Source organism: Sylvia atricapilla, chromosome 11 (genome assembly GCF_009819655.1).
Source record: "Sylvia atricapilla isolate bSylAtr1 chromosome 11, bSylAtr1.pri, whole genome shotgun sequence".
In the NCBI taxonomy this organism is placed as follows: domain Eukaryota; kingdom Metazoa; phylum Chordata; class Aves; order Passeriformes; family Sylviidae; genus Sylvia; species Sylvia atricapilla.
In genome coordinates, this window is record NC_089150.1 from 13,173,613 (window position 1) to 13,197,665 (window position 24,053).

Genomic DNA, 24,053 nt, shown 5'->3' on the forward strand with positions numbered 1-24,053 from the left:
GGAAACTTTTCACAGGCTACCTGGGTAGGATTACACTGCACTTTCTAGGGCATTGATGAGATTTTTTTTGCATAATCTTAATGCTAGCAGAAGGTGGTCTGGAGGGTATCTGCTCTGTAGATGCTGCGCATCATATTGCAGGTTTCCTTCCAACCTACTATTATAAATTATAATAGCAGTTTTTTATTGTTTGTCAGGAATCATGAAAATACTTCACAAATTTCAGTGGGACAACTATCATTATGGGACTGTGGATATTTCCTTGGGAATTTTTGGAAGAGATCTTACTCCTAAAGGTCTTCCCAGAAATTGCTTAAGTTTCCTGCTGTCCTGATTCTACACTCCATTAAACTATTTACTTCTTTTGTGCCTCTGTGGCATGGTGCTCCTCTGACTTCCTGTGTGCAAACACTTTTCAAATTTTTTAGCAAAATGTTGTTTTCATGTAGCTAAATAGTTCCCTCACTTCCCCACTGATTGTTTCTGTTTCTTCCTTATGATATAAAATAATAGTTTTATTTCTCCAGCATATTTTTCCTTTTAGCAGATAGTACATTGAATCAAGTATATTAAAAAAAGCCTCTGCAAAACTTATGTTGCCTTTTGCCCAGCCTGGAAATGAAACTTGAGATAATTTTAGTAAGGAGGTAATATAAAAGGGGATCTTTGTTTGAAGACCTTCAGGAACAGTTATGGAAAGATTCATCCCATCAGGGGTGAATACATCTTTATAGGTATTGGCCAATTAGCATAGCTGATAAAAAGCACCAATTAGGAGGACAAATGGTGATTCAATGTCCCCCCTTAGCTGTACTTTGTCCATGAGGATGTATCTCCAAGAGTTGTTCCTGTCCTTGGTGCCCAGGAGGAACCAAGACAGCACTGGGGCCTTGTACACCCTGGGTCTTGGAGCTCTGGAATTTGTTTTGTCTTCCTGCTTAAGGAAAGACCATGGAAAATTACTGGGAAAACTAGCTACTGCTAATAGAAGAGGTGACAGAGTTGCAAATGTATGTGTGAAGAATACAGAGAACATATAAGAGAAAAAAAAGGCAAAACCCAAATGGCATCACTAAGAAGGTCTTGGAAGTTATTCAAGAGATCAGTGGGTTCAATACTTTCTTGTGAAGGACCAGAGTTGGCCTGTCTTTAGCTCAGTTGAGGACACTTTATTTATTTAGTCCCAATGTCTTGGCTGTCACTCTTGGTTCTTGGAGGTTCCATGGCTCTTTCTCTGAAAGTAGTTTTTGAGAGTTATTTCACTGCTGATTCTTTTCCTGAAAGCATCCCTTACATGTTTGACAGTGTAAGGCCGTTTCTGTGATAAGGATTGTTTTCATATCTGACTTACATGGCTTGTTTAGTGTCAAGACTGTGAGAGAAAGCAGCACTTAGCAGTTTTGCTTTATCTTGCTCATCCAGATGCTGTTCTGTCCTAAGGAACTTTGTCCCAGATGGAATATAATTGTGGTAAATTGGTAAACCTATAGCTTCCAGATGAATAAAAAATAAATGCAAGATCAGATCATGACATGTCTCTGACTTGCTGCTAGATGATCCAGCAGACTGGATTCAGTAAAATTATTTGGCAAGGTAATCTCAGCTAGAAAGTTAGGCAGCCTGCAACTGAAACTTGTCTGATTACATTCCTGCATAACTTTTAGTTTTAATTTGCCATTTAATGTCTATTAATATCACTGTATTTATGAAAAGAATGAAATTGTATTTTTATTTCCTTAGTTCCAATCTCATGCATTGTTCTGCAGTATTTGGGTCTCGTTACTCACCTTAAACTTTTCAAACACTTAAAATATCAGGTGAAGGTCTATCATTCCTGTGATTATTGAAGTTCTTCAGAGTAAAATGCATTCTCCAGTTTTACCTAAAATACATAAAAAATGTTACTGCAAAGGTGACTTAAGTAAGGAGTTACAGTTTAGAATCTGAAACAGTCCTTTTATTCTTTTGACAGGAGCCTCTCATGATCTAAGTAGCCTTTTCTTGTCTGGAATTCTTATCACAAGTCAGCACAATTTCTGGAAACTGATTTGGAATTCTGTTTCCAGCATAAAGAAGGAAATATTTTTGCATAGTCTAAGATAGCCAGAATAGTTGCACTTTTGTTTCAGTAGGAGCACAGTCTGCTTTTTGGTTGAGGTGCTTAGTAGTAAAAAAAAAAATAAAGCCTTGACATTTTAATAAATAAATTAATATATGTGATATAGTATTTCACAGAGCAATTTCTTAAAGGGCTCAGAATATCCATGAATATCATCTTGCTCACATATGCAGGAGAAAAAAAGCAAGAGGGTTGCCTTGCCTTTCATGGTTCAAAAGCCAGAGCCAGAGGGAAAGCTCTGAGTTCTACAAGGGCCCAGAGTATTGAAGGTTTGGCTTGAGGACGTGTTGTGGAGTGAAGCAGACCTGTAACTCTTCCTGCTACTCAAGGTCCATATCAAACCAGCTGATGTTTCCTGCTGTCTAGGAGATTATGGAGCCTGGCTCTTGAGAGAGAGGACTTCACTCTCAGCTTTTGTATTTGGGAAGTTTTAATTTGAGAGATTAGAAATATCCGGGAAGTTTATTCACTGTCATGAAAAATGCAGCGGTTTTCAGACAAAAGGCTGTAATCTGGTTTCTGGAAGAAACCAGGAGAGATACAAGAGTCAAAACGACATATTTCATGGAGAAAATGCTGTGTTGTATTTAAAATAAATAATATACATTTGGTGTATTATTTTAGCCTTCTTCTCTGTTTGCCAAATTCTTATGAATAAATGAAAAATAATGCCCAAGCTGGTTTATGTCACTCTGTCTGTGAGCTGGCCATAGGTCCTGGAAGAGGAGTTTGTAACTGAGCTGATTCCAGCTGTACCTGCTGCTGTAGGAATGTGTGATAATCGAGTAGGTGACACAACAGGGTGCTCTAGTTTCAGAACAAGGTGAATCACAAGATTCTTCTCTGTGAGATGTGTCTCACTCAAAAGATGTGAAATTGAGGTCAAGGATACAGCTCATCCCTACAAGCCATAACACAGGCGCTCTAGCTCAGCTGGAGAGGGGTTTTACCTACAGGCACCTCCTTTATTCAGAGTAGGCTACCAACATAAATGTGCTTTTTGAAAATCACACATTTCTTGCTGTGTCAACTATTCTTAATTACTTTATTAGTAAAAAAAGTCAAACAGAAAAACTGTTCATGTAAAAATTCTATTTTTACCATATATAAAATTAATGGATGTTTACTGGTGATTCTTGCATGGAATGCTACACAATTTTTTTATTGAAGCAGTTAAATACATTGGCTTGACTTTAAAAAAAAAAAGCACTATGGCCTTCTAATTAACTCTCTATTAATCTGTTACAGTATAATAAAATTTGAATATAATCGAAGACAGAAATTTCAAAAGTTAAAAGCTTCCAAGATTGATAGTTTTGTAAATTGATTTTTAAGTATTTTGAATTTATAACTATTATTATGTTGCTAAATAACATTGACTCTGGAATGACTGACTTCCTTTTGCAAGAATTCAAAAGTATTATGATAACTATAGTTTTATAGTGAGCATAAAAATCAGTGAGGTAAATTCAATGAGGTAAGGTTAGTGTTGGAAGTTTTATTAACAAAAACTATGAATCTTAGCACGTGAGTTACAGTTCCCATGTATTTTCCAAAATTCGCTGGAACTAAACAATATTAATTTCTGAGCTTTGGACTAATTGCTTTAAACCACTTATTTTAGTGGTAAGAAAAGGTAAAGATATAAATTAGAATAAACCAGCTGGTAGGCAGTTGTCTTCTTTGATAAGGTACAGTAATCAGAGTTCCTTGTGGCACCCGATGTTCCACAAGGACAAGCTTCCTACTGCCTGAGGGAACCATTAATATCTTGTTTACAATCTCTGGTTCAGCTGCCACCTTTTCTCGTGTAGTTTCACCCATCAGTTTACCAATTTTCACGTTTAAAGTGTAGTGTAATCTGGATTGGTGGATAGAAAGAATGTAAGAAAACCAAAGATAGATAAGCAGAGCAGCCAAAGCTGTTGGTGGAGACTGGGAAGTTTGTGACAATTGTAGGTGTCATCTTCAAGGACTGAGTGGAGTAAGTGATTTTGAGGTGTTACCACACTGGTGCTTCTCCTGCCCTTGTACTGAAGGACTGAAGGAGCTCATGGCAGGGATTCTGTCAGGCAGGAGTTTGTTCTCCTGATGTGAGAAGCCAACACTGGCCTCTTGCTCACTGTCTCTTTCCCTGGACTACAAAGTACTCACCTGCTTTAAACACCTCCTCTTTTTTCAGTTCTTAAATGCTGAAGTTGTGGAAATAAAACATTAAAATACAGTATGTTTAAAGACTATAAATAAAGTCTGTAAACTATCAGCTGAATTGAAATGTGAACTGGAGCACCCATAATACGTAGAGCAGTACAGGGTTGAGAATATTGTTTGAGATAATGCCTGAAAGTGGAATTTTCCTCTGTGAGGTGAAAAACTTCGCTAGCTCACTAGAGTTTCAATTTGGAAGAGAGTGTGAAGGATATTAACTGTGCAAAATTAGGGTGTCTGCAGCTTCAAAATGTTCTGAATTTTACATACATCAGACTTTTTGATAGAAATGAATGTATGACTTGCCAGGTACTGCTGTTGCTTTGAAAAAGATAATCTTTATCACATCAGACTAAAAAATGAAGGGAAACTATGATGAGGAGATAGTTTTCATTGTAGTTTCTTATTTTAGAATAGGGAGAGTTTTTTTTTTTTTTTTTTTTTTTTTTTTAAAGTGGCTTGGAAGAGTAAAGTTGGGACACATGATCACCTTTCTATACTTGTAGTTCAGTTCTCATATTTGCAAAAGGACTCATGTGAGAATATGCTGTCTGTAATAATTCAGTACTTCTGTATGGAAAATTGGAGTGACAGCTCTTTTATTCTTGGTTTAAATTGATTTTCATAGTAACACCTTAGAATTTCCCCAGATATATGTGGATGCATAAACACAGGCACTAAGATCATTAATATAATTTTTGGGTTTTTTATTAACTGAAGTTTTTCCTCAAAAGATGGTTGTGTAATATACTAAGAAAGCAAATAATGGCCCAGAAAATGTCTACAGGCCTGTGGAGCGTGTGGTGATCATGGGGAAGGCAGAGAATAATGGCACAGAAGGGGAGGAGACGGACTTTTGGGCACAATGATGAATATTTGCAGCAGTGTGTGCTGGAACAGGGGTGGCTCAGGAGGGGAATTAACAGTGGGTTACAGTTTTTTCTCATTTCTGTGGTACTATAGCATGCTTAGGACTTCAGTAGGACCTTCAGGTTTAGTTTAAAAAAAATACAGTCAAACATTTGCCTTGAATGTATCTATTTATGATGGTAAAGTAAATAATTCTTAACAATGAAACACAGTAGTGCTGCTTCATGTTTTACTTCCACATGGAGCTCCTTAGCACTAAACCACTTTCATAAATGATATACGTAATACGGCATCTAAGTTAAACACTTAACAGTAAGGAACTTCAAGGAATAGACATCACTACTGAAGCTGGTCATGAGTGGTAGGTGATGACATGAAGATTAATAAAGTTTGACTTCAAATTTGGCAATTTTTGTCAGTTACATGAACTCTTTTTTTCCAAAAAGTATAACCCAATAATTCTAAAGTTTTTACAGTGTGTTGTATATTTCCAGAGCAAGTGACAGAGTTTATTGTATTAAATAGTAGAAATAAATAGCTGCTGAGGAAAAAAAAAGTTAGACAAAATTAAAAAGCAATTTACTTGGAGAGAGGTCTTTGAAATACTTTATGTGTGTGCTATCAGATCTGGTTTTGCTTTATTTTTCTAGAAAATTATGGTGTTCTTCAGACTGCCAAGTTTTACTAGTAGATATACTGCCAGAGCTTGGGAAAAATAAGTGAAGGACTTAAAATTAGATAGTGTTGAGTGAAAATCCAAAGAGAGGGGTTTTGTATATGAGAAATCCTTATCCTTTCAAATATAAATATATATATATATATATACTGCCGCAAAATGACCTGAATTTCATTTCCTTTCAAATCATATTTAAAATACTTTAGATGGAAAAGAAGTAGTAACAAAATGGCAGTGATTCCTCATAGTGCTGGCATGCTTCATCTAAAATACTTCATTGTTGTGTTACTTTTGGGAGATGTGATTTCACAGTATCATCATCAGGGAAGAAACAATTTCTTATTTTGGAAAATTCACCCTGGCCAAAAATGAAGTAGTATATTTTGCTTCTGGTCATGCACAAGATGAGGAACTGATTTAGCAGCATTTTGGTTTTCTACCATCTGGAGGTTCTTATTTAACTTCTGTAATGATGTCATACCTGCCTAGTGCTGAGCAGGTAGTGAAAGGTCACCTGCAGTTCAGGCTGAGGTAGTTTTGTTTGGCATTATGAGAAATGTAAGTCTTGGGTTGTGATTACTGGAGGTAGAAAGATGACTTTGGGGAAAGAGAAAATGACTGACATAACTGATGTTCTCCTAAACCTCCACGTTGCATTTGTGTGAACAGAAAGTCAATCTGCACACCCAAGACCACACACAGTATGAGTTGTCTGTTCTCTTTTCCAGGCTGGAACTGGCTCAGAGTTCTGCCTCCACTTTCAGAATGGCTCCTGGCTGTGAACGTTAGTTTGGCGATGATATACTTACTCCATTGAAATACTTCCTTATGTAGATGGGTTTTTGAATTAAAGTGCTCTGCTGTATCAGTCTCAAGATGAGGAGATATAAGAAACTAGATATGTATTTGGCAGATTTTTTTTTTCTGCCAGCTAAGGCTCTGGTGGACATGCTGTGCTCTTTCCTTCCCAACTCTTGCACTGTCCTTGTGTGAAATGGGGTTGGTTGATGGGGCTGAGATTCTTTAGCTGTTTCTCAGTGCAATTGAAGCTGCACTTTGGTTATGCTTTAAAGACTTTATTTGAAGCCCAAGCAGGATTTGAGTCTGAGAAGCTGGAGTGGACAGGAGCTCTGCTCCTGTTTCCCACACAGGTTGTCACTCTGGGCATTTAGAGCCATTTGCTTATCTTCACCCTCCTTGTGCTCCCAAGTTCTATTGCCTAAAATCCCCCTCATTCCTGAGTTGAACCTAGAGAGCCATGCTGACAGAATGTGTGGGAAGAAATTATTGAAGAAGAGGGGATTGTCTGCTCAGCCCTTGGCATGGGGACTGGATGGGCAGAGAAGAAAAGATTCTTGACTCAGACACTGCTGGGTTCAGACAAGCAGGACAGAACTGCATCAAACCTGTGGCAGGAATCTGCTGTGTTATCCCAGCCACGGGGGAGTGAAGTCAGGGCTTTGTTTATCTGGGTATCTAATCACCTCCAGCTCCATTGACTTGAAGCTTTAGGCTTCTGCCTGTGGCAGCTGGAAAATGAGCCTGGCAGTGCTTGACAGGGAGAGCCACTTTTGGAGAGCCTGCTCCAAGGTCCTGATGAGCTCCTCAGCTGCAGCTAAAAGGCTCAACAGACATTTCTGTGATTTGACTTCAAGGATTGCCTTCAGATGTGAAGCAAATAAGTGATTAAGTATAAAGAAGATGTGGTAATGAGATTCAGATGAGGTCTTTTATGTTCGTTAAAAGGGGTCTGAAAGCTTGCTGCTACTATTATTTCTTGTTTTTTAATTAAAAAAGTAATCTTTGAATCCCTTGCATGCTGCCTACAAACTGAGAGATCCTATTACTGTAATATTGTAAAAAATAAGTCTTTAAAATAAAATAAATCCAGTGGAATATAAATCTTTTTTTCCAGTGTATAGAAAAGCAATGAGCCATTTTAAAAGCAGGAAGAACATACATTTTGAGATCCAATAGATCATCTAAATTGGTCCCAAACCAAGTTTTAAAGTGGCATTGAAAATACTTTCGCTTTGAATAAATTTAGTGTTACAAAGCTCAGAATATACAGGAATATGGATTTGCTGATTGTTTTGCACTTTGGTAGTATTCCGATTAACTAGGGAACAAATTGCTTAAAGAGAAGACTCTTTCTTACTGTTCCATCTGCAGAGCTTAAAAATTCTAAGCCTCCATTTATGCCCTTTCAGTTTCTTCCATCTAGCTTTTTATTATGAATTAACCTTATGCATGTCTAGGAAATAAAAACTTTAAACTCTTGTTCTTTATTTTCTAAAATTTGTATGTTTGGAATTTGGATTAGTGAATGTAATATTTTTCACTTGCCTGACTTCCTGCAGTTCTCTTATAGGTGGAGTATTTTTCTAAATTGCCACATCATACATTTTTAATCCAAACCTTGACTTCACAGTTGTGAACCCTGCAGACAAGGAAATCTTTTGAGTCCACTTATTGTGAACACCTCATGGTTCAGAGGTGCAGAAGAAGCCTCTTTTCAAGGAAACCTATCTCTATGACAATAAATGATTGCACTCCCTTTATCTTAGTTCTCTGCTTTCCATGATGTTTATTAGCACTGACTGAATTTTGTGGGCATACATTTTCTCGTATTATTTTATTTACCAATAAGCTTTCAATAATATTGAAATTATTCCCCACCCCCCAGTATTATATGCTGAGAGCTGCTCAGCAATTCATTTGTAGCTGCTTTTCTGAACTAGAGCATGTAAACAGTGGAAGTGTTCCTGAAGGCACCAATACTTATCAGGTGTGATTCTTGTAGTAATGATGGTTAAAGACAAACATATTCTCTTCCTTTAATGAATTGAGATCTCTGCTATTTTATTACTGTTTGAATTGCATTAAGAGAATAAAAAATTTGCATACTTGAATATTTACACAGCAAGAAATGAGAAAATCAAAGGTGCTTACACATTCTAGGCTGTTGGAATTTTTTTTCTTTCCTTCTTTTTAGTTTGTTTTTATTTATTTTAACCCACCAGTTATAATATGTAGAGCATTTTGCTTAAGAAAAAGATCTTTGACTATCCCTTATTTTGTTTGATGGAGGTTAGTGCTTACTACAGAGAAGTAGCCAGACCCATTTGGTAAGAGATTTATGAAATAAACACAACTGGACAAAAGTGTAACAAGTAAAACAATGTCTTAGAGTTCAGTTTGGAAAATTACATAATAGAGAAATAAAATGTTTCTTAAGTGTGAATAAAAGAATATTAGAAAAAATATGCTAATGATCTGTACTGAACCCTAAATATGTTTGGTTTACCTGCTGTAGGTTGATGCCTTGCGGTTACGATTGGAAGAAAAAGAAACCTTCCTGAATAAAAAAACAAAACAACTTCAAGACCTCACAGAAGAGAAAGGAACCCTCGCTGGAGAAATTCGAGATATGAAAGACATGCTGGAAGTGAAAGAAAGAAAAATTAATGTCCTTCAGAAAAAGGTAAGATCACTAGTGAAAGGATATGCTGTACCACTTTTGAGGCACATTTAAAGGACATACTTTTATTTCTTAAAGTGTGTTATTTTTAATATATTAGAAAAGATGCAGAGTCTGTAATAGTAAAATTCTCTAATATAAAATGTCTTACTGTTATCTGTGGGTACATTTTTTATAGTATCATATCATATATATTATATCAGAAAAATATTAGATGTTGTCATAAAATTCTTGGAGATAAGGAAAGTACTAAAAATCCTGATAAAACTTCTTATCCCTCAACATAAGGGATTCCAGTATCCTTCTGAACACTGATTACTACTCTTTCCAAATAATGTAAATAAAATGTGTGGTCCTGCTAAAGGATTGGGATACTGTGTTTTTGGCCTGAAGCACTTTCTTTTCTGGGGGAGAGGAGGGGAGTGGAGAAGGAACCTAAATTAAGTTAGTTATCTGCTTTCCCTGTGGTATAAGGACATTAAGAAGGGAGGCTCCCTTGTAGTTTTCCACAAATTTAACTAACTGCATTTACTCTCTTAGGAAGTCGGATTCAGTCATTACAGTTTCCACCTGGGGGAGTGGGGAGGGAATTTCCTGCAGAGACAGCTCTGCAAGGGTTCTGCATAGAGTAGTAGAGTGTTCATTTCCATATCCTTTATCTCACACTCACAAAAATATTTATGCTGCCAGACGTGTACTGTTTGTGTCCTGTGTGTCACTGTTTACCATAGAGAGGTGCACTTGTGAGCCTACAGAGAAATGGAGGCAAAGTTCCTGGCATCACCTATATTTTGCTCTTCTCCTCTCCTTTTACAGCCACTCAAGGAATGTCTACTCCTCCTTACTCTTATTATGTAGGTAGTTCATGTTACTGTGGTTTTCCTCCAGGATTCGTACAGGGTTCACATGGTTTTGTTGCGCTTCTGTCTGCAGTTGTTTAAGCACTGCATTTAAAAAGCCAAGTTCTTATTTTTCAGAAACTGAGAGGGCTGCTTTTTCAGGCCTGGGAAATAAGGCCTATCAAAGCTGGAATATAAGTACTCATCCACTTTAATTCTATTTCTGAATATTTGCCTTATTGGCAACGCTGATCATGTAAAAGAAAGCAAACTTCAAGGCTTTTATCCTGAATGATGACTAGTTTTGGACATTCCTTGAGCATTCTGAAGCACAGAATATGTCATCTTTTTGTTTGCATTTTCAAAAACACCCCAAAACACCCAACCCCCTAAGCAAACCAACAACTTAAAATTTCTCTTGCACTGAGAAAATGGATCAGTAAGAGGAATGTGTATTCAGTGGTGAAAATTTTCTGATAAGTAACTATCACAGAGCTATCAGCACTATCTGTCCTGGCTTTATCCTTGAAAATATGCAGCATAACACTTTTCCTGTTTTTAATAAATCATGGCCACTTTATTAGGGTGTGCAGGTGGCCTTGCCTCTGTTGCACTTGCTTCTTAATGGACATAATTGTTCCCAAACTGCACCCTCTCTCTTCACTAGATCATGAAGTAAAATATGTCATAGCCTCATGAGCTCTAGTATACAAAGAAAGAAATTTTGCTAACAGCTGAGTGGCAAATTTGAGCTAGTACTGAACTGATTTTTTAAAACTGGGATTAGCACTTCCGGTAGCATTTTCTATTTTGGAGGTATTTATTTTCTTTCATTAGGGGACTTGTGAAGTTCAGTTTTTCTGCTATGGGCTAAATACTGGGTTTACTTAGAGAAGAATTAATTTGGATGATTACTTAAAAAAAAGTAAAAAATAATATGTTGCCAGCATGTAAGGTATGTGCAGATTTGCTTCTCTGAAGCATTTTTAATAACCACATTCTTTTAATGTGTAGATGTTAGCATGCCCAAAAATACTAATGCCAGATTGTCATAATAATATTATTTTGTTTATAGGAGAAGAATTTTGTATTTGGAAAATACATTTTTAAAATCACCCTTAGATCACATTTTCAGATTTGAGTCTTAATTTTACTTGTGTTTCTCTTTCAGTATTCAGTCACAGATCATTTGACTAAAGAGAAATTTGATTGAAATATTGTCCTGCTCTGCTCATCCCTTATTTAAGTAAATCTAGAGTATGATGCTATAAATGAGAATTTCAGCGTTTACTTTTCATGTGCCTGGTGTACAATTCTGCTGTATGTCACCAATGGAACCCCAGACTTTTACATTCATTGAGGAAAAAAAGCCCCATCTACTTGTCTGGTTAACCCAAGTGTTCAGCTCCATTTTGGCAGTGCTTATAGATCATGACTCCTCATGTTTAGTGTCCTTAGCAGGTGAAATCTCATCTCGGGGTCACCATACTTGCATGCAGAAGGGAAGGTGTTCTGTGTCTATTTTGTTTTTCAAGAGGCTTTCCTGGCCTTAGTGCATTTCAGTTCTAGGTAACCTCACTCTCACCAGATGAACTTGTGTCCCAAGGCACCGACACTTTGTACAGTGCACGTGTTCTGCCAAAAGCCAAGGGGCACAGCTCCTTTTGGAGCACGGGCAGATTGTTTGTTTGGTTGCATGTTAATTCAGAAGTATGTTGGACTGTGTATGTACTAATTCTTAGCACTGTAGTATTGTTATTGCAGTATTTTTGAACAGGCCTTTTTCAGGGCTTTTCAGAGAGTGTAGTAGTGGATGCTTTAAGAAAAAGATTGTCTAATATACCTGTATTCTTTCCAGTTTTGACAACATGCCTTTTCAATTGCAAGCATAACTAAGAATAATTTTGATAGAAAAGTATTTAATCTATCCTAATTACAGTGATTTTATCCCTTCTTTTAATCCTTTCTGGATTGCACATGACTTTGGTTTCCTCCAGTTTTTACTCATCATCTGAACTTTCGGTCACGTCTTCCAGTATTGATTTCACTTTGGGATGGCAGCCAGACGTCTGTGTTGGGCATTCAGAAACTTGTTCTCATTGTGGAGAATGTATGTGGAGAATTCAGGGGGTGGGAAGCAGGATGGACCATTTCCTATGACACTCAGGAGTTGGAATAATGACTGGTCCTCACAGTGGATTGCCCTTTGTTTCCATACCCTCCCTCATCCAGGACTGTTCTGGTTCTGCTTATTCTCCTGAAACCCCTTCTGAAAATGAAGAATTGCTTCTAATTCTTCTTTGCAGGTTCTGTCTGGACATCAGATTCTTCTAACTGTAATGTTATGATGCTTGCCTCCATTTTCTTCCTTCTACTCACGACCGAATTTTATACCCTTGTATCTTTGTTTCCTTTTGATATGAGACTTGTGAATAATCAGTTGTGTTCCTGCCTTTAGTCGTTGATGTAAGATAAATGGCTACACCTCTCTCTGCTCAGCCTGAAGTACCTCACTCAGCCTAAAATAACATTTGTTTTAATGGTTGTATTCAAGTAACTGAAGAAGGAAGAATTTTTGTATAGTGCCTAAAATTATTTTTGTCAGTAATTACCTGAAAGTGAGTAGGAAGGAGCATGTAACTTGGAAATGTTCAATTTCTAATCTGTATTCCTTTTCTTATATACATTATCTGCTGTATGGAAAAAAAGAACAAAGTACAAAAGAAACAAAACCAGACCCTGAAAAACTCCCTTTGGAAACTGGAGCAGTTCCTTCTCTTTTCTGGATACCTGTCACACTGGGAGGGCAGGACAGGCTCTGTAGAGCCCTCCCTATGAAAGGTGTGGAAGAATCAAACCCAAAACAGCTGTACTGAGGCCCATGGGATGCCACAGGAATGAACACAGGGTAACAAGATGCAGAAAAATTTATGGGCTTGATAAGGATCTGATGATGCATTGTCCTTCCATGCAGGGATTTGGGTGTAATTTTTGACCAAATTGAAAAACTGCTTCACTATTCAGTATAATTTGCAGGCTTAAGGGAGGCCCAGCACTGGAACAGCATGTGTTTAGAGGATTTGGATCAAGGTAGATTGGCATGGAGTAATAATAAACTTATGTCAATGTCAGAGGTGCAATATTACTTAATATTTCTTTCTTTTAGAACCTTTGGCACCACTGTTCCATTTTAGTGCCAGTAAAGTTGGGTATGCTGTTTTAATAGCCTTGTTTAACCTGGCAAAGCTAGTCTTACACCTCATATCTGTCAGTTTAGCATGCAGAGGGGCAGACCTCAGAAATCTTTATGTATTTCTTACCAGAACATTCCAGTTCTATGAATGTGGCCGAATTGCAGGCTGGAGGGCAAAAGTGCTGAGCTGGATGACGTCCTTTTTTGCTCCCAAATTTTGCCTTTTGTACAGTAGGTAGAAGTGGAGTGTTTTGTCCTCTAGGAATCTACAGATACTTAAAAATTCCAGTAATATATACTGAAGTGGAAGTCTCAGTGGTGAAAACAGTAGCTGTTGAGACAAGAACAGTGTACAGTGTGTAGACCTGGATCATATTAGGACAACAGCTTGTGGAAATTCTTTTGTGGGGACTATCATAAAAGAGCACCAGCTAATAAGGGGCTAATACAATATTCTGCCTTGATCTGTTACATGACTTTTCATGCAAAATGTTGCAGTTTCCGTCTTTAATAGTTTAAGCTTTGTGATTGATGAAGTGCCACATGACTAAGGGCCTTAACCTACCAGCAATTAGCATTTGTATGAAGTGTCATAAAGTCTTCGTTCTCATGTAATAATTGGAATCTCTACCTGGAGTTGCTGGACCATGCACTTCAGGTGATATTGTCCACTTTGTGTTAAATTGTGTTGCACAATTAGCTGGATGCAATGCTGTTGGCTGTCTCCTACAAAAGAGGAATTGTACATGTGGCCTGGTTAGGAGTGATTGGTGTAAACAGAGGAGTCCTACTCTTGGGATGAGAAATTTGCATCACTATTATTGCTTGATGCAGCCTACAAGTAGAACATGCAAGCACATTGCTAATAGAAGATGTCTTTGGATTCTTTTTTTCCCATGGTTTAATCAGCTGGAAGCATGTTTTCGTATTCCTGGGAAGGGATCAGGGCATGACAAAGGACATTTTTTATTAACTGTGTCAAATTCTCTCAGAACGCTGTAAATAGGCTGTTATGTGAGCTGGCGTTTTGGAATCACAAATCAGAGATCTATTTTATTTCTGGAGTCAGATGACAAATTCTGAACGAGTTATTCTGCAAAACAGATCAGTGTTCTGACTGCAGATTTCAGGTGTTAAAAAAAAATTAGGAAGTCTTTCTGGTGTAGAGTGAAAGTTTTGATGTTACAAAGCTGCTATGGTGACTACAAACCTTTGTATTATTTAAGGATTAAATCTTTAATAGTATAAATCCATTTTAAGATTACAGCGTTCAGTGTACTGAGCATTAGAAAACTGCTTTCTTGGCTACTTAGGCTTTTGCTAAATCTTGGTATGTTTTTTAGAACATTCTGAAAGTGAAATTGAACTAAATATAGTCAACTGTTCATCCAGGGTGGTGGTGTTACTGATTCAAATACATTTTCAGAAAAAATATGTCCTCAAGGATTCTGCACAAACAAATGCAACTTTGGGACTGTTTGATAAACACAAATCTCCCTTAAGCTTAACCAGAATAGCTGTTGGGATGCTCTCAACCTGTACACAGAGACACTGAGAACAATGCCATTATGATCAGAGGCAGGGATAATTTTAATTTTTTTTTAGCCTAATTTCCCAGTCTTTGTAATGCATTGTGTTATTAAGCTTTTTCAGTTTATAAAAGATCACTAGAAATATGTCACCTAATATACATTTACTTAGTGAAGCCAACTTGAATGTTCATCCAGCCTAAAACCATAGTTATGAGTCTAGGTAAATCCTTGCACATTGAAATTCAGGATCATTATAAACCTTTCTAGCCTTTGCTTGAATTGATTGTACTTTCCAATGAATCTGAGACTCACTGAGGATAGAAGTGCAGAATTTTGTTGTTCTCCCCTGCTCCATTCTCCATGACCTGCTTGCTGCTGCTGTTCTTTTTCAAGCTTACCCTTCAAAAGGAGAACAGATGGATTACACACTTGTGCTTACTGACCTATTTGAAAATAAGCACTTAAGTAAGAGAATCACTGAAGTCCTCAAATAGAGTCTTCGTAATTTAAAAACTTACTGCGATGCCAGTTCTATAAACAGGGTAATTTTTGAATATCAGGTGTATTGTAAATCAGAGACTCTCAAGTAAGAAGATATACTGACTACACTACAATAATAGGTTATTGTAGATCAAGTTATGCTGGCTGGTTTTGAGAGGATTCCTCACATGATGAAGGGAATGGGATCCCATGAGTTGCTCATAGCATACAAAAGGGCTCCTTGACACAGGTGTCGTCTGCAAAGTGGGACTGAGCTTAATGAGGCACTTACATAAGTTTCACACTACTGGTGTGACACCAGTGCCCTTCAGCTCTGAAATGTCAATACTAATTAACAAAGTTATCTTTAAATTAGATATTAAGTTTTATTCATGCTGAGAAAACAGCCAACTCACATGCTGGGAATTTTAAGCTGTGTGAAGAGTAATATTTTCTTTTTAATAGAGTTGGGGGAAATTTTTTTTGGAGCATGAAAGAGCTCAGTTATGTATAGTGTGACTGGGCAAAAGGGAAGTAGAAGTTGTCATATTTTGGAGGTTCAGTAGACTATAAAAGAAATATTTAGGGAAATTGATGGCTACCTATATATCTGACAAAGAATCAGGGAAAATTAGAATTGTTTAGGAGAAAAATATTTTTCTTGGAAGAAATGAAATTTCTTTCCAAAAAAAATGTAATAGAAGTGTACTGATTAGAATTAAAAGTTATAAGGGAGAGTTTAGTAAGTGTAATAGAATAATTTTACATAGAGAGGTATCCTGCTGTCATGACTCACTTAGAATTTTTAGCTGCTGACTGAGGCTGTATTCATGTGAATCCCTGCTCTCGGAACTGCATCTTTGAGTGGCAGCCTGGCTGTTTCCCCACTGTCTCAACATGACAGATTCAGCTGGTTTTGTACCCGCCAGCAGTTTAGCACTGAATCTTGACAACTCACTGAAATGACACAAGATCAGATCCCCCAAGAAGCAGTGCATGCAACAAAGAGTTGCACAAGCCCAAAAGGCTTGTATGTCTTATTACATGCTGATGTTTTTCTTGGAAACTCTTTCAGGGTCCATGCTCCAGGTGTTTGATTTATGGCAGGGAGGGAGGAAGTTGGGTGGCTTCTCATCTTCAGTGACTGACACAGACCTTGATGAGGGGGATTCACAGGGATAGGCAGATCTCAAATCATAATTTTATGAAATGTTCCTAAGGAAAATAAATGAATCAGCTTCTTAATTATATGCAGTAACCTCCATGAGAGCACAGTTTTAAATCTGAAGTGATTCAGAAATGATACATTTTATGTGTGATTTCATCTGAGAGATTAATTTTTTTTATGGTCTGAGGTGTGAACTATTCAGCCACACAGTGACTGAATAACTTATTAATCAGGATAAACCATCCTTGCCTAATCCTGAAATAAATAGATCTCTCTGCTCTTGTTCTCCTACTTGCTAAGATAGGCAGTTACACTTGATCTGCAGCTTTACCTAGTGTATATCCAAGTTAGTTATATCTGAAAATGAAAAAGAAACCTTTCCTACTAAATCTAAAAAAAGTAGGGTTATGCATTAGCGGTTGGGTTTTAGCAATTTGTAGTATATTAAAACCCTACTCTTCTGTTGGCATAGACTCAACCACCCTAATTTATACCTTGCTGGAGCTCCTTGATGTTGGCAGTTGTGCTTTCCTGGTGGTATTCTATCGCTGTCCCTCTGTCTGAGCACTCTGGGACTAGAGACTCTAATTCCTCAGTAAATTGGGTATTTAATCACATTTGGAAAAGCATCACCCTTCACCTTTGAATGGAGCTGTTATTGGCTTCGTGAAAACATGAAGTTCAAAGACTCAGGAGTATGCATGCAGATAAGTTTAATGGTAACAATAAATGAGAATCGTTATCTTCATACTTCTCCCTTCATATTATTGTTACCAGATGTGGCCAGAGGTAGTGGTGCCAATTTGGTCAGATTGCTTTGATAATTTTCTTGTTGCCAAGTAGTATGTATTTCTTGGTGGGAGAATCAGCAGTGGTATATTTGAATATGAGTAGAGCAAGTCCAACTCTAGAAAGAATCTGAATCTAATTCACTTCCTTCTACCACACCTGACTTTAATTTTTAACGCCCAGCCAGGCACAATGCTAAGATCAAAGTGAAACAAAGAGAAGGGGGTAAAGCAATTCTTGCAAAGTAAAAAAGAAAAATGGCATAACATTGTGTAATCTTTCATATATAAAAGAAATATTTGGCTTATTTACCATTCACTTAAGAATAAATCTGCGGTAAATTTGCTGAAGGTAATTATGCCAGCAACCCCTCTTACTTATCAGGGAGAAAAATCAAGCCCACTATATATATTACCTAAGAGATGCATTAATTGATAGCAGAAATCTGCACTGATGTGCCCAGAAAGGCACAGAATCCTTTATTTATTGCTCTGTGCTTAACCCCATGTCAAAATGACTGTACACCATGGGAACCCTCTGCACACTGCTGTAGAGCCTTCTGCTCATCTTGAGGGAGAAGGTGCTAAATGTCCACGGAATCTGTCAAGTCTTCATCTTAAAGCTTGTTGACAGACAGGACTGGGGGAGTGTTAAAGCATAATTTAAATTTGAGTGAAATACCTGCTGTGTCCTGTCCCAAAATCTTAATTCATAGTTAAGTCTGAGATTTTGTTGCAGCTGTTCTGGGAACCATAATTAGTTTGATTTGAATATTTATTTAATCCATTACTTTTGAGATGCTTTGAGTGTTGGGAGGATAGTAAACAGCTGATCAAATGGGAAGAACTTCAAAGTATAGAATTAGAATGTGGTAATAGAAAAGAGGAGTTTGCTAATTTAGTTGCAAAAGAGATCACCCCCATAAACTGTCCTTGGGAGCTTGTCTTGCGTTAGAATTACAATAATTAGAATTGCAGTAATTTCTTGCATGACATTTTGCATTCATCAGTTCTCACTGTTTGCACACGTTAACTGTTACTGATTTCTATGACTGCCAATTTATGAAATGTATCATAATTCATCCTGTCTTGAAATTTTTGGATTGCAGCGCCTTCCATGAGTCCTTAAAAATACCCTCCTTTGGGGAGGGGGAAGAAGATACACCCATGGACAGGTAGCTCTTTTCTGTCTCTGACTCTTCTCTAGCATTGAATTTGCCATCATTCAGTCCAAACTGTCAGAAGCATCCACCATCTGAATGGGAGACACTGAGAATAGAATTGTTGTCAGACTATCGTAACTTCATTGTTAAGTAATATTCAAGTTTTTTTGAGAATTGTACAGTTAAAATTAAGTGCATGTTCTTGAAGAGAAAGCCTGACAAAAATTTATTGGTAATAATTCCAATGCTTGCTGAAGTACAGAGATAGTCAATCTGTGTAATGTATTGCTACAGCCTGTAATACATTGATACAGACATCATCTCTAAAGGACTTTCAAGTGTTCTTAACTTCAAGATCCTAACTTACCACTCTTGTGAGGGTTTTATCCAGTGTCTGTCAAACCCTACCAGGCAGAGGGGCACAGGGAGTGAACATGAAGCTCAGTGGGAGAGGACTGTATCTGACAGTTGCTGAAACTTCACATTATCCAACAAAGAAACATAAATCAGAAAAAAAGAGACATATTTTGGTATAGTATGAGTATGTCAGTGTCACTGACATTGCAGAAGCATGTCAAATGCATCTTCAGGATTTTCCTGTAATTGTCAAAGGGACAATGAGTGTTCTTCCTAGATCCTTTCATCAAAGCTTTTACAATAAATAAAAAACTGAACGAAGCCAAATGGACAAGTATAGCTAAATTGATTAACAAATTGTAGGCATCAAAGTCCAATGAAAAACTGATTCAGAGAGATAAGCATTTCTATCATAGCAGTACTTTATAAAAATTTTCCTTTATTTTTTGTGTAGTTGATAGTATTAGAGTAGTTGATTTTTTTGTAGTTGATAGTATTAGAGTTAAGGCTAAGTTTCACATACCAACCTGCTGGTTTTGAGGAGATACAAGATAAAGGAAATTCAGTCATTTTTTTTAAAGGGTGTTTTTTATACCAGAACTAAAATATCTTAAACCCAAACCCATATCCGATTACAGATTACTTTCTATTCAGACATTTCCATAAAAGCATTGCTGTCTTACCTTTGCTGCTATAGAGAAACTGAACTGTTCCGCAGATGTTGATTAAAGACATCCAAGTTGCTGCGTTTAACATTTCAGTTTAAGTTTAGTGGTGCTTTGATAGTTTATATGTAGTAAGACTGTGTCTGGCCTGCAGCTACTAATGGTGAAATTCAATATGTGCATTGTCTTTGGTGCAGCTAGAGTGAAAATATTAAATTACATCTCATAGTAACAAGAATCTGAGTTCTCTGATGAACATTTTGAACACTTCAACTCTTAATGGGTCTAAACCTATGTACATTGACCATATGTTAATTTGGAATGATTTAGAAAAGACATCTCTAAATAAGGGGGCAGGGATCTGTTATCCTTCTGCAAATGCTTTTCTTTAATGTAAATGTATTCCACTGTCCCTTATATGTGAATATAGATGGTTTCTGTAACCAAGGAGCTAAAAAAATTTTTTCCAATTGGAAGAATATTCTTATTTCTGGTTAATTACTGCCTAACCATTTCAGCTTTGCTCTTCTGAGTTTTTTTCCTGCTTTTTTACCACTGGTACTTCAGGAGGCTCGTATAAAATGATACCATATGAAACAAGATTCTCCATTGCAATGTTTTAAATACAATTTCTAAGCCCAGGATGTTCTTATAGTAGAAATCAATATAGCTGTATTGAATTCCTATATCCATTATTTATAGTACTGAGGGGACATGGCTGTTATTTTTACTTTCAATGTAAATTTTTTTACTATTAAAATTTTTTAAATTTTTTTCATATAAAATTAATTTCTGTTTTTAGGGCATTCCTCCTCCCTTTTCAACCTTTCTGCGCCTATATGCCTTAATTTAAAAATACAGTAGTGTAAACTTTAATATTTTTCCTTTTTTGATGATGTATTATGTTATTAAGTAGACTATTTTATAAGAAAGCTGGAAAAATAAGAGAATATGGGAAATCTCAAGAAAATGTAGAAATGTGGAAAGAGATATGCAATTAAGGACTAAATAGGATTGAGCAGTTTTAAAGCACTATACTTGAAATATTTTTCCTTCAGGTGTGAAATGTCTGTGATTTACAACTTCTATGCAATTAATTTATAGTTTCAGATCAGGAACAGCACATTTATCTGAAACTTTCTCAATTAGCAAAAGTATACTGAGATTTCTTTGTGCTTTGAAACAATCAAATAAAACTAACATAATCTGTTGAGTGAATTATCTGTCTGCACTTTTGAATTCTTTGTACCAAATATGTTTAATATTGTCACACAGTTTTGCGTTAAAGGGATGTTGTGAAACTGTTCCTATAAGGAGACATAAAATTATGGTTATAATGTAATTTATGGGCAGGTCCTCTGACAAAATTAGTTGTAGAATGTTGCAATTAGTCATTTGCTATTTTTGGAATTGTGTATGATTGGAGTTACACTGTCCTTTGGAACAGCGTGATGATGTTTGAATGTGCAGTTATTTTGCTTTTGTCTAGACTCTTGTATCTTTTATAGCTTTGCATTGGAATCAAAACTACAGGAATTTTTTAAATGGGAAATGTATTAAGTTTCAAATTCAAACCTTACAAAGCACGTTAAAGATCTCTTTAAACTTTCCAGGAAAGGAAATAAAGGTATTCTTTTCTTTCACTCAGGCTGGTGATTTAAAGAGTAACCTTAAGCCATCAATAGAAATATAAAGTGGTGTTGGTAAAAATAAAACAGATATTTTGAAAGTGTTACAGTGCACATGTGCATCAACTAAAATATGAAAAATAGGCAAGAAAAACTGGGATACTGCAAATTGATAGAGTTTAGATTTGGTGTCAATTCCTTAACTGGATTGCTTATTTCAAGTATATGGTGTTTCAGTGGAGCAGTGACTTTCTTGATTTAAAATATTTTATTTTCATCATAATTCTGGATTGAATATTAAAAAAAAATAATCCAAGAGAGCAAGAATACAAATGATAAAAAACAACTTTAGGTAATAAAAAAAGTTATTGAAGTTGCTTGAAGAGTGATCAAAAAGAATAAAAACAACTGCAGTTAAGATAAGAGTTAATTGGAGTGAGAAGGCAGACTTTTATCTCAGATCTAACTTTATTCAGCATTTTCATTTAGGAAATATTCTGCAGTGTTTCAATTAGGAAAAAAAACCCAACCCAAAACCCAGGTACTTTTGAATGCAGATGAAGAAAAGGAGATATAGGCTAGCCCAGAAAGAAATTTGGAGGCTTAATGCCAGGAGGCTGAAGGCAATGATTAATACAGTTTTGAAAAGTATTTCAAATGGGATGTGGTAGTGAAAATTGCCAATATTCTGTCTGCAGAAATAATGGGTACTGGAGCAAAAGCTGATAACTGCTCTCTAAATGACTTTTGTGTCATCCCACCTGAAAAACCATGTGTGATTTCAGACATCTTGTGGTCAGAAGAAGGATGGAAATGTGAAAGTGTCAGACAAGAAGAATGGTTAGAAACCTGTCAGGTTTGGGTATCTGTCTAAAGTCAGTAGAGCTTAGTTTCTTACTTTAACATTCTGGAGGTATAAATATCACAAATGAGGATAAATTATTTTGGACAGTGTAAATCTTAGAAAATGAGTAGCATGAAATCAGATTGACAAGGTCATCTATTAAGTGATTGGATAGCCTTCAGATGGGAAAGGAAATTCAATTATCATAGGTTTTTCATTGCTGGGTAACATAGGCAGTCCTGGAAAGGATCTTAGGGTATTATAGTATGTTCCACTGCCCACAAGCAGGATTTGAAGGAGATTCTTACAGTGAATGAAAACATTACTTTTTCTCTGGGGATTAAGTCAGCCTTCGAGCTTTTCCACATCACAACCTGCTCAATCTTTTTGCTTTGAAATGAAGCAGTTTGTAAAGTTTCTGTCTCTTATTCAGAAATCAAGGCTATGGCTCTTTTCTGTAGTGAAAATCTTTTTTTTTTTCTGGATGTCTCTCTGTTTTCCTATGTTAATAATTTTCCAAAGGATATAAAATAACTATATTGCTCTTTAATAACTATTTTTATTTTAATAACATGTTATAAAGTGAAATAAATTAAAAGTAAGGTAATATACCTTTTAATTTTTTTTCTTGTAATACTTTGGGTATCGAAACTAAATCTGCTTTCAGAACAGACTGGTCATCTATTTCACAGCTTACGTTGTTTTTCCTTTTCTATACCTATATTTCCCTTTATATATGTCTGTATTTTAAAGCACAGCACACACCATACACCTTTTGTTACTCCCGGTTCTTGTCCAGCCTTTTGATTTCTCTGTGTTCATTGCTCTGGAAAACTTCCCAAGCTACTGTCGAACTGGCTCCTACTCCCTTCCTGCAGCCTCTTGAGGTGCCTATTCTTACTCTATTGTTTTTGTAGCTTCCCTTTTCAGTGTTCCCTCTTGCCCAACACTTGTCTGTACAACTTGTCAGCCGCCTCTCTCTTCTCACCATCTGTTAACTTTTTTATGAGATGTGCTATAACTTTTCAATCTGGACAGAGGCCCTCAAGTCTTTCCAATTGATACAGATGTAGTAGGAATGACAAGATACACACTAAAAATCACATTCAGCTTCAGTGATCTGTATTAAAAGTATAAGAATGCCAAAGCAGCTTTTTCCTCCATGTGAATTTACATTATTGTATATTACAGTAGATGTACTTCTCTCACTGGCATATGACATGATGTAATAGCTTTTTGTGGAAAGTCTTCTTTAGAATTCTTGTGTAAGCCAGTGTAGCCTATTTTATAGGTGTGTACACCAAATAGTACAAAACTGGCCATGAGTAAAATACCACCAGATGTTTTCAAGCACCAGCAAGGTATTACTGAGCAGAAAGGTATGATTTTTCATGGTTAACTTTGACAAGTAGTTCAGGTGCTCTCGATGTGCAAATTGGGCTAGACTCTAGAAACCATTTCAGTAATCAGCCTGTAACAAAATATTATGAGATGTAGATACTCAACCAACCCAGCTTGAAAATCTGGCCCTCATATATGCAGACAGACATTATAAAAAGCATTAGCTTGTTAAGAATGAATGTCTGCCTATTCTTGTCGTAAATGGAATTATGTGTTAGTTTATTTTGTATTTCTGTATTTACTATCTGGAAAATACCTATTGCATTCTGAATTACATCACAGTAAATACAATGAGAGCACAAGTTTTTCAATGGATGTCTCACAAGATTGTGAGTCCTGCTTAGAAGAGTCGAAGAGTCAAGCTGTTTTGTTCGAAGAATTTATTGGCCCCTGAGGAGAAGGAGACAGAGACTGAGTATTTCCAGATACACAAGTGGATATTATCAGCCCAGGCTTCTTTTGGCTAGCTTCCTGGTGAAGGTTAATTTTAGCATTAAGTTCCAGCTCTTTCTCAGCTGGAGTCTGGCAACAGAAGCCAAGCTTTCAGTCCAGGAGCTCCTTTCTGTGTGACAGCCTTCTCCTTTCTTGGCTCATTTGCCCACTGACCTGCTTTTATAGCCCTGTAAAAGTATCAGTTGACT

The 24,053-nt window shown here is 36.6% G+C and overlaps 1 protein-coding gene across 2 annotated transcripts in view; it reads left to right on the top strand.

The window, feature by feature from the left end:
- ERC2 (ELKS/RAB6-interacting/CAST family member 2) overlaps window positions 1-24,053 on the top strand; it is a 420,204-nt gene that overhangs the window by 115,751 nt on the left and 280,400 nt on the right. For both annotated transcript variants that reach the window (XM_066326741.1, XM_066326740.1), the window contains exon 7: window positions 9,190-9,357. In XM_066326741.1, coding sequence (XP_066182838.1) covers window positions 9,190-9,357 — 168 coding nt within the window. The remainder of the gene's footprint in view (window positions 1-9,189; window positions 9,358-24,053) is intronic.